Source organism: Tupaia chinensis, unplaced genomic scaffold (genome assembly GCF_000334495.1).
Source record: "Tupaia chinensis unplaced genomic scaffold, TupChi_1.0 Scaffold000186_1, whole genome shotgun sequence".
NCBI classification, from domain to species: Eukaryota; Metazoa; Chordata; class Mammalia; order Scandentia; family Tupaiidae; genus Tupaia; species Tupaia belangeri.
Genome location: NW_006159661.1, coordinates 1,168,226 through 1,179,586, shown reverse-complemented (window position 1 = coordinate 1,179,586; position 11,361 = coordinate 1,168,226). Strand labels below are relative to the sequence as shown.

Here is an 11,361-nt window from a genome sequence, read left to right as displayed (position 1 = left end):
CAGCACCTCCACACAGCCCGGCCGGACTCCAGCGCTGCGCGCTGCCGCCGGTGCCCGCATCCCGCACCCCGCACCCTGAGCCCGCCAGCCGGCCAGCGGCGCCACCAACCGCAACATGCCACAGGTGGGTGCAGCCTCGCGCCTGCCCCACGCGGTGTCGGCCCGGGACTGGAGCCGCGGGCTGGAAAGGCGAGAGGAAGAAAAGCCAGGTCCGGGGATGGGAAGGACCGTCTTCAACCTGAGCTCCCTCTGGCCTCAGCGCAAGGCTTCGGCATCCCAGTGCACTTCAAAGCTGGTGGGAGAAAGAAGCCCGTCTGGACGTGGGGCAAGAGACCCCAGAGGCCCCAGGCCGGTTCCACAGCCCCCGCGGGCTCCCATTCACAGGATGGGGCTGGGCCAGGCGACCCGGATAAGCTGTGGTCTAAAAAGCTGGCCTGCTAGTGGGCCAGCCCTGCTCTGCACTGCCCAGAGCTGAGGGTCCTAAAGTTGGCGGACACCCCCCTTCTCCACTGGTACTACCTGTGGAAACAAGGTCCTAGGGAAAACCTGAGGGTCCTCCGAGGCATCTGACTCAAGTTGGAAAAGGTATGAGGGGGATTTTGAAAAGTTCATGGAAAATGGGATTCAAGTCTGAGTTTATTTTAGTGCAAATCCAAAACTACGAAACCCACGTATAGTTTTTCAGAATATGCTTTTTTCCACGAGCTTTTTGAAGACCCCTTGTAGCTTCCCTCCTGCCCCACCCCAGAGAGGAGTCACGTCAGGGGGAGTTGGCTCGCCCATGCCCACCCTGGCTTCCTTCTAGAGAAGAGAGGAAAGGAAAAGAGAGCCTCCCCTGTCCTCTGCTCCTTGTCCTCTCAGAAGAGGGAATGGAGGGGATGGTGGCTCCTTTCCTCTATGTTGGTGCTGCCCATTGGGAGGCCCTCAGCCCCTCTTCTTCTTCTTCTTTTTTTTTTTTTAGAGGTTTTTGTTGTAGGGTACATGGGCTCCCCAGAAAGACAGACAGAGACAGAGAGACAGAAAGCGAGAAATCATCCCGCAGGGGGGATGGCCACGCCGCAATCCCTTCTCCTCCATTTTCCTCTCCGGATCATAGGCATGCACGCACAAGCACCGGCCGTGAATTTAAGCCACCGGGGTCCGGTTCTCAAACCACGGTTGACTACATGGGAGTCCAGCGACATAGCCATTACACCAACTGCTGGGCTCAGCCCTCAGCACATCTTCAGAAAACCCTTCTTGCACCAATATCCCATCCCTGCTTTTCTTTCAGAAAACACCAAAAATTTACTCCGTGGAGCTCAGTGGAACCAAAGACATGGAGAAAGACGACAAAGGAGATGGCCAAGAGAGGTACAGGGACCTGAAGGACGACTGTGTGGAATTCAAAAAGAGTCATCAGAAAGAGAGTCATCAGAAGAAGGACCTTACGAAAGAACTGGACCTGGTCAGTAGCTTCAAGCCAAGGGGGTGTCGCTGACTACTGCCTCTCTCCTTTGAACTTGCCCCTATAATCTACCTTTTGCAAAAGAAAAATCAGTCTCAAGGACTTGAAATCCCCTTTTAAATTTGTTTCCTTGTTTTAAGAAAAAGGTGAGATACTATCTACCCAGGGATCAGGTCTTTGTAGGATTCCTGAGTTCTGGTTGGAGGCAGTCCAGGGTAGAATTCTGAGGAAAGCGCTCTGATTCCAAGTCCCGGAGGCGTGGCCCAGACCTGTCTCCCTCCCGCCTGCTTCAGTGAGGTCTAAATAACCATTTGCCAGTGTTTAGTTGACTAGGAAAACTACTTGAGCTGGGACTTCCGGGGACCAGATCCAAAGCTACTAGGTCTTGTGAGGTTTCAGTTGTGTATTCTCCACGAGAGAAACATAGTTTCAGTGGGCAAGAATGTTGGACTTGGGAAGACCTTAGGCTCCATCAAAGTTCACTTCTCCACTGACAGCTGTCACTGAGAGCTAATGCCCCAGCTTCACCGAAGTTCCATTGTCTCTATGTAAAATGGAAAATAATCTGCAGGGGGTTTTGAAGGGAAAAAGGAAGTAAGAGTGTGTTGTAAGTTAAAGTGCTCCATGGATGTGCAATATTACAACGAAGGAAGAACTTTAAAGTTGGTTTCTTTAATTAAGAGCTGCCTTCTGAAATGTGATAGATTTTATCTGAGGAATGAAATTCCACATGGGAAATTTCTCTCTGTAGCCTGAGGTTTCACTAGATTGTATGTACCTTGATACATTGCAGACTTTTCTTTCTTTTTTTATTTTTCTTTTTGAGAGGTTTTTGCTATAGTTGGCATGCGCTCTCTAGAAAGACAGAGATACAGAAAGCGAGAAATCACTCCGCACCCCCCCACGGCCCCCTGCACCACCCCTGCCCCCCACTTCATCCTACCCCACCTCACCCCACCCTCCTCCAACATGCCTCCGGAAAGTCTGAGGTCCTTCAGTGCTCAGAAGGGCCCTAGTTATCCGTTACTTGTATCTGAACAGAATTTAATATGCATGTGGTACTCTGGGCAGAACTCTGCCTTATTCTTGAGTCTCAGCAATTTTATGTTCAATACATTTAATTGATATTGGTAGAATTAATGAATGAGCAGTCTAAGAAGCAAAATAATAATAATGCATAATCGTTTTCTTTTTCTTCTTTTTTTTCAGTTTTGCTACAGGGCACATGTGAGAGAGAGAGAGAGGGAGAAAGAAAGGAAGGAGGGAAGGAAGGAAGGAAGGAAGGGAGGAAGGAAGGGAGGGAGGGAGGGAGGAAGGAAAAGAAAAAGGAAGAAAGAAATCACTCCCAAGGGGGATGGCCACACCACAGTCCCTTCTCTGTTCTCCTCTCGGGATCTTGGACATGCATGCACATGCACCCAGCATGATTTCTAAGCCACTGGGTCTGAATCTCGAACTACTCAGTTGGTCCCGTGAGTTCCAGCACCTTAACATCCATGGCACCTGCTGGCTCAATAATATATTATCTTTTATTGAAATATCCTTAATTGAAAGACTTTAAAAAATTTTTTTTTGGTCTTTGTTTCAGATAATCAGGGCTTATAGAGTTCTGAGTAATGGGTTTTCTAGGTGTGGGATGGGAGGGTGAGGAAAACTTAAAACTTAGCTGCAGGGTTTTTTCACCTCAAGAAAGTGATGTGGTGATTGAGGTGCTGGAGACTCACATGGCCAAATGTAGTTCGAGTCCCAGACCCAGAGGCTTGAAACTCACACCAGGTGCTTCTGCATGCGTGCCCAAAACCCCAAGAGGAGAAGGGATTATGGTGCGGCCATTCCTCCCCCCCCAGGGGGGATTTCTCACTTTCTCTCGCTCTCTCTCTGGTGAGCACACATAACCTATAGCAAAAATCTTTCTCTCAAAAAAAAATGATAAAAGAAAAAGAAAAGAAAAGAAGCTTCTATTCCTTTAGCTCAGTGATTATCAAAAAAGAGGAGAAGGATTCCCCCACCTCCCCACCAGGGAACATTAGCAATGTCTGGAGACATTTTTGGTTATCACAAGCCAGGAGACATGCTAGTGGTTGGCACTGAGGGAGGAAGCCCCAAAACGAAGAATCATTGACCCAAAATATCAGTCGTGCTAAGACTGAGAAATCCTGCTTTAGTTTAATCATTCTGTGGCAAAACTAGTAAGTATGGACCACACTGGTTTTTGTTATTTTGGCAGATTTTTAATCTGCAGGGCTCCTCTAACCACTGAGCTCCCTGAGGTTATGACTCGAATAAGGAAAGGCATTCTTCTTTCTGCTGGAGACCCCACCACCACCCCCAGCAAGGGATGAGGTGTCCAGACATAGGAAGTGGGTCTGATTTGGTTTTGCTTATCATTCTCAGCCAGTCTCAGAATTCAGTCTGGACTAAGTACCCACCACCCTAGTTACCTGGAAGACGAGTTTGCTAGAATTTATGTGTGCTGGAAACTGAGGTGATGTGCGTCACTTCATGCATGAAAACTAAGGCCAGCTTCTGGGGGTAAACAATGAGTGAACCCCCAACTCTTCAGGGGAGGGTGGTGACTTGGAAGGACAAGCTGTCTGGCAGCCATGTCAGCCCTTGCTGCACAAGCCACCTGGCACAAGTGATTCTTTCTCTCCACTAACCACCACCTCCCCCCCACCCCAACCCCACCACCTGCCCCTGTCATCCTCAGTGCTATTCCCAAGTTTCACGGGCTGGTCGAAGCTGGGGCTTTGAGTCTTTTGGAATAATCTAATTCACTCTTTTCTTCTCCCTTTCATGGACTTCAGGATGACCACAAACTCAGCATCAAGGAATTGGAAAAGAAACATGTTACAAGCATCATTACGGTAAGCCATCAGGGAACTGGGGATTAGTAGCCTCTTGACCATATGAACAGGAAGGCTACGTGCTTGGTGTGTGGAGAAGTAGAGGGGCCCCTTTAGGATGAGATGACAGTCATCAACCCTCTGGATCCTGGGAGAAGCCTGGTTGACTTCCAGGGCTGAACAAAAGCCTGGCCGAGCTCCCTCACTGCGCTGCTCTTAGTCCTAAACAGATCTTTCGAATGTAATTGCAGGAGAGCTGTGGTGTCTACAGAGAGGTTCAGATGATTCCGTGAGGTCATGACCAGAGGTTGCTTTTAAGCTCCATCTCCAAGAAGTATAATGATGTGCAGAGACCTTCTTATCAGGCCAGGGTTAGAAAGGAAAGATCCAGGGGACCAGCAAATGGTATAATGGCTATGTTGCTGGATTTCCACATAGTTGACCTTGGTTTGAGTCCCAGACCCGGCTACTTAAACTGGCACCAGGCATGTGTGCGTGCATAACCCAAATCCCAAGGAGACTGGAGGAGAAGGGACTGCAGTGTGGCCATCCCCCTGGGGGGTGATTTCTCCCTTTCTATCGCTCTGTCTTTTGGCGAGCACTTGCACCCTATAGCAAAAATTTCTCTTAAAAAAAGGAAAAAGAAAGAAAGTGAAGATCCGGAGTATCCACCTTGGAGTCCGCTGAGAAGGAGTAGGGCTGTAGGGCTCACTGCACATTCTTGGTCATCTCATACATTCTCCCGCCACAGAGGTCCTGCTGTGGTCTGTGAATCCCAATCCAAGTGAAATTTCAGAAATGTTTGTGCACTGGCATCAGGAGACCAGTCAATGCACATCTGTGCAAGTCAATAGAAGTACTTCTTATGTGGTTTGAACTGGACCGGCAGTGAGAGAGGCAAAAAGGGACAGCAGAGCCCCTAAAGCAGTTGGACAGGAAGGCGGATGTGTAGGGATGTATAATGCCCACTGTGTCCCTTCTGGGTGCCAATGAGAGGACAAAATGATATTCTGAGGGAGCGATGAGCTCTGCCCAGAGGGACCAGAGCAGGCTCCTAGGAGTTGCAGCGTTGGACTGAGGCTCTGGAGCATGATTAAGTGGGTGGAGTAGCAGGACCAGAAAGAACTGAGTGAGCTTGCTGGGAACTAGTATGTGTGAAAAGTGGGGCACTCATCTGTATTAAACTGTTGAGTGTTTTCATATTAAACTAAAGAATAGGGCTATATATTCTTTTTAGTTTATTTTTCTTCTATGAACAAGAGAGACAGGTACCCCCTCAGGGTGCTCACATTGTGATCCACCTCCAGCCTCAGTCAGACCCCAACTATGGGCACATGCTTATCATGTATGTTCAGGGAGGTCTCTGGACACAAATCTGGAACCTTCCCATGTGGTCCACCACATAGAGTATCATATTACCTTTGTCTGTCCCTTGGTCATATTGGTTGTATAAGAGGGCATAATTCTAAACAGGGATGTGGGGCTTGGTAAAATTGGTTTTTAAAGGCAGTCCTGATAAAATATACATCTCCTCTTGGGATCTTGGGCACATACACACACGCGCCCAGTGTGATTTTAAGCCACTGGTTCCGGGACTCAAACAACGGTCGGCCACATGGGAGTTCAGTGACGTAGCCTTTAAGCTAACTTCTGGGCCCCTCCACAAATTTTTTTAAGACAGGATCTGTGTGCTTGCAGGAGAAAAAGAGAGACAGAAAGTGAGAAATCACCCCCAGGGGAGATGGTCACACCACAATCCCCTTCACTTTCATTCTTCTCTTGGGTTTTGGGCATGCAATGCACACACACTCTGTGTGAGTTTCAAGTTGCCAGACCCCGAATTCAAACTGCAGTCAACCACATGGGAGTCCAGCACTTGCTTGTCCCAAGATTATACACACACATATATACATAGATAGATAGATAGATAGATAGATAGATAGATAGATAGATTACATATATACATATGTACTTTTTTTTAAAGTGGGAGATGGTAGAATCTAGAAGCATGGGACAATAAGCCAGTACTGTGGAATGAGGATCCAAAATGGCAGCCCAGTAAGATGGGAAGAAGGGATCCAAGTCAAGGGGTATTTCAGATAAATAAGCAATAGGACTTGCAGGGGTATTTGAATTAAACTCTCAGCCCATCATCCAGTTAGAGAAGCAGGAGGAAGAGACTTGGTGAGCTAGAAGACTGAGATGGGAAGAGGGTGGGGAGGGCTAGGGAGAGCAGGAGAGAGGAGGTGATGATGAATTCTATTTTGAATTGCACTACTTGAAACATCTCTGAAACATCCATGTGAAAATGTTCAACAGTTACTGAGATAGGTTGGTCTGACATTCTGGATAAGGAATTGCAAGTGGTGGGTGATGGTATCAGTTTGGTGATTTTGAATCTTTTTTTTTTTTTTTTTTTTTTTTTAAGGTTTTTAAATGTCTTTATTAATGAGAAATACATTGTCCATTCCTCTTTGCCTTCCTCCTTGTTTTCTGAACACCCCCAGGGTGGATGACCACATCGCAATCCCTTCTCCTCCATTCTCCTCTTGGGATCTTGGGCATGCACACACACATGCCCGGCGTGCGTTTAAGCCACAGGGTCCAGGACTAGAACGGCAGTCGGCTACACGGGAGTTCAGCGACACAGCCATTACACTAACTGCTGGTCCCGGTGATTCTGAATCTTTAACAAAGATTTTTTTTTTTAAGTTTATTTATTGGGAATATATTTTAATAAATTTTGCTTTGCTTTCTCAGGGTCTCTCCAGCAGCAGAGCTGCTGAGCTTCTGGCTCGGGATGGGCCCAACGCCCTCACCCCTCCTAAGCAGACACCAGAGATCATCAAGTTCCTCAAGCAGATGGTGGGGGGGTTCTCCATCCTCCTATGGGCAGGAGCCGTCCTGTGCTGGATTGCATATGGGATTCAGTATGCCAACGATAAGTCCGCAACCCTAGACAACGTAAGGCACTGGGTGTCTCCTCCTGGAGTTTGCTCAGCTAGTAGCAGAACAGAATCATAGAGAAAGGCCCCTAGCAGGCTACCACCTATCAATCATTTTGTGGGTGGGGAAATCAGCAATTTTCCTAGCTGTAAAGTGGAAATAACTGACTATCTGATGTCTCAGAGGCAGCATGACCATGAAGTAAGAGAGAAAGACATACAAAACACTTTGGGTCTCTAAAGGGAAACAAATCTCAGTCTGCATATATGTGAAGTATTTTGGGGCTCTCCCACCTCAAAGCTAGTTAGTCCCTTTCACATGGAGAGTATTGATGCCTGTAAACTGGGTACCAAAACCACGAAATGGAGCCAGGCAACATGAGACTAAGAGAAAGAGGCCACACAGCCGCATGCTGGATGGTTCCATGATGTGAGAGGTCCAGAACAGGCATACCCAGCTCGGCGGTGCTGGGGTTGAGGGTGGGAGGAGGGGTGACTGCAAAAGGTCACAAGGATCTTACTACGTGGTGGACATGCTTGAAAGCTGGATTGTGCTCATGCTGAAATTTGAATTTTGTAAATTTACTTCGTAAATGTCCTAAAAACCAGAGAGATGTATACTTAAAACAGGCAGGTTCCGTGGCCTGTGAATTACACCAGGACACAACTGCCAGTGACTGGTTGTCACATGTACCTGGCGCTTTCCTGGTGCCTGCTTCTCTGATGGACATTTCTTCTCCTCACCCAGGTGTACTTGGGTGCAGTGCTTGCCCTGGTCGTCGTTTTAACGGGGATGTTTGCTTATTACCAAGAGGCAAAGAGCACCAACATCATGGCCAGCTTCAGGAAGATGATTCCCCAGGTGAGTAGCAGCCACCCTTCCCTGGTCTCCACATGAATAGGGGTCATAAGGAGAAGCCCAGGGCCTTTTAGGCAGAGAGTCCTCGTTCAAGCCCTGGTCCCATCCTTCACGGTCTGAGAAACCTTGGGCAAGTGATAGGATCTCTCTAAACCCTAGACCTCACCAAGTTTTGAGATGATCAAACGTGGTACAATCCAGGGAAATGCTTAGTCGAGGATAAAGCAGGCCAGAACATCAGTCGTTGTCCAACATCCTCAGTACCTGGTCTTTTGCATTCACATGGCTCTGGGAGGGAACTGCAGGAGTAGTTTGGGAGTGTTCATTATCTAGCAGCTGAGGAGAACCACTTATGATTCCCTATCTGTGACACCTGTGCTCCATTCCTGAGAACCGTGTGGGTTGTCCCAAAATGCTCTTAGCAGAGGGACCCAGCATTCCTCTCTCCCCCAGGAATCCCTGTCAGGGATCTACAGCAGGAAAACTGGGATGTCCCTGGTCCAGAGAGCTGCCAGCTGGAGGCAGGATTATGGGTGGAAAATATCCTTCCTGCCCTGCTAAGTGGCAAGAAATCACCTCATTACAGCTTCTCTGACCTTAGCAAGCTCCTTAAACCCTTTGGCCCAGCTTTTAGTATTCTTTCTGGACACTCAGCCAAGATCACTCACCCTTAACTGTTGCCCTTTCTGTGAGGCCCAGGGTCCCCTCTTGGGAGGGTGCCCTACAGCAGCCTTCCAAGAACATCTCTATGAGCTCCAGAAAACGTGGTTCTTAGGGCCTTCTGGCCCAGGGTGAAACAGTCTTTGGATTTATTTTGGCCATTCTGACAGCTGTGGGTTGCAATGCCCCCATCTGGGCTTTAGTGAGGTACAGAGGGAGGAGGGGCCAGTATCACTGCAGAGTCTAACGGGGCTGCCATGGTTTTTTCACTCAGCAAGCTCTTGTCATCCGTGATTCAGAGAAGATAGTAATCCCTTCAGAGATGCTGGTGGTGGGGGACATCGTGGAGATTAAAGGAGGGGACCGGATTCCCGCAGACATCAGGGTGCTGTCTTCTCAGGGATGTAAGGTAAGTGACAGGGACCCACCCAGAGGACCATGCTCAGAGTGAACCAGCATTCTGTGTTCTGTTGCCTTTCCTGATCTTGGTAGACGAGGCAGAGAACAGGTGCCTAATTCTGAACTGTTTTCAAAACTTCTAGGTGGACAACTCCTCTCTCACTGGGGAATCTGAGCCCCAACCCCGCTCCCCTGAATTTACTCACGAAAACCCTCTGGAAACAAAGAACATTGCCTTTTATTCTACAACCTGTCTGGAAGGTAAGGCCAGCTGGCTCTCAGGGCCTCCTACTCCATCCAGATCACTTCTCCCTCCTCAGGCCTGATGTCTTGTCTCTTTGCTATCCTCTGCTACAAAACTTTTCCCAGAGAAAACCTGGAATTGAAGGGCGGACTGATGCCTGGCCTTTGTGATGTCACGCATTAATTGATCAAGGCTGCCAGAGAGGACTGTAAGCAGTCTGTGGCCTTCTCAGCTCCAAGAACCCCAGTATAAACTGTCTACTTCCCCTGTAGGCACGGCAACCGGCATGGTCATTAACACTGGCGACCGCACCATCATTGGACAGATTGCCTCCTTGGCAGCAAGAGTTGGGAATGAGAAGACGCCCATTGCCATTGAGATCGAGCACTTTGTTCACATTGTGGCAGGAGTGGCCGTCTCCGTCGGCTTCCTGTTCTTCATCATTGCAGTGTGCATGAAGTATTATATCCTGGATGCCGTCATCTTCCTCATTGGCATCATTGTGGCCAATGTGCCCGAGGGCCTTATTGCCGCTGTCACTGTGAGTCCCTGCCCTTAGGTAGCCTATGCCTTGGCACTGCTAGCACATGGTCACACACATACTGCAAGCTCCCCATCTTCAGAACAGCACAATCCCCCCACCATGGACAATCATGAATATTCTCAGATGGACAATAGGCATTATGATTTTTTTTTAATTTGTCAGAGGACACATGAGCTCACAAGAGAGAGACAGAGACACAAAAAGAGGGAGGGGGAAAGCACCATCTATAGGGAATAGTCATGCTTGCAATCTCTTCTCCATTTCTTCCTCCTTTTGAGATTTTGTGCATGCGTACACACTCTCCTGGCATAATTTTCAAGTTGTCAGGTCCAGGCCTTGAATTGCATGGTCAGCCATATGGGATCCAGCATCATTAACCATCAGGCCACAGGCTGGCTCAAGTGTTGTGATATTTTTAATATTTGAATGCATTGTCCTTGAAACTTTTTATGTTTTCAGGAGATCTATTTATAATTCACACATATTACTTTGTCCCCTAAGATCTAGATAAGACGGACTCAGACCATCATTTATAGATTTTTTGAGAAGCCTGATGCTTTTCTCACATTTCTTTAAAAAAAAAAAAAATGGGACCAGCAGTTGGCGTAATGGCTATGTTGCTGGACTCCCATGTAGTCAACTGTGGTTCGAGTCGTGGACCTGGTGGCTTAAACTCACGCCAGGCATGTGTGCGTGTGTGCCAAAGATCCTGAGAGGAGAATAGAGGAGAAGGGATTGTGGCATGGTCATCCCCCCTGGGAGGTGATTTCTTGCTTTCTGTCTCTATTTCTCTCTGTCTTTCTGGTGAAAGCACGTGCACTATAGCAAAAACCTCTCCAAAATAAATAAATAAATAAACAAACAACTTCCTTGACAATTTCTACAACTTAGAAACACAAATTTGCCTCTCTTCCCTCTATAATGGGAAGACAAAACAAAACAACTACAACAAACACCTCCAACTTTTTCCAACCCTGTCCTGCCCTACTCTCAGAGTCAGCTCTGGTTTTCCCTTTGTAAGTGCCTGTCTAATTTAGCTCTTATACTGTCTCTACTGTGAAGGCCCCATGGGATAGAAAGAAAGTGGGATTCATATGAGGGGATCTTCAAAATTCTCAAGGAAAATGCATATTATGAAAAAATTATATATGAATTTCAAAATTTATTTGCACCAAAATATACTTGCGTTTTAATTCTATTTTTACACAAACTTTTTGAAGTCCCCTCATATTTCCAGTTATGGAACTATTCATTATTATCAATGTGACCAAGACAAGAGGGGACATGTTTGAACTCCAGGTCTCTCTGACTCCGGGAAATGCTCATTTAAAGAAATTGGAGGCGAAAGAACTGTCTGAGATCTGGGTTTTAAAAGAATCTGTAAAATATGGAGCTATTAAAATGAAACACAAGTGCT

General features: G+C 47.4%; 1 protein-coding gene across 1 annotated transcript in view; it reads left to right on the top strand.

Moving 5' to 3' along the window:
• The first annotated feature begins 6 nt into the window (after positions 1-6).
• The window catches only part of ATP12A (ATPase H+/K+ transporting non-gastric alpha2 subunit), a 38,929-nt gene continuing 27,574 nt past the window's right edge, over positions 7-11,361 (top strand). The window contains exons 1-8 of the mRNA XM_006146724.1: positions 7-124; positions 1,274-1,447; positions 4,255-4,314; positions 7,054-7,257; positions 7,987-8,100; positions 9,032-9,166; positions 9,300-9,417; positions 9,673-9,941. Of these exons, the coding sequence (XP_006146786.1) occupies positions 116-124; positions 1,274-1,447; positions 4,255-4,314; positions 7,054-7,257; positions 7,987-8,100; positions 9,032-9,166; positions 9,300-9,417; positions 9,673-9,941 (1,083 nt within the window). The 5' untranslated portion in view covers positions 7-115. The remainder of the gene's footprint in view (positions 125-1,273; positions 1,448-4,254; positions 4,315-7,053; positions 7,258-7,986; positions 8,101-9,031; positions 9,167-9,299; positions 9,418-9,672; positions 9,942-11,361) is intronic.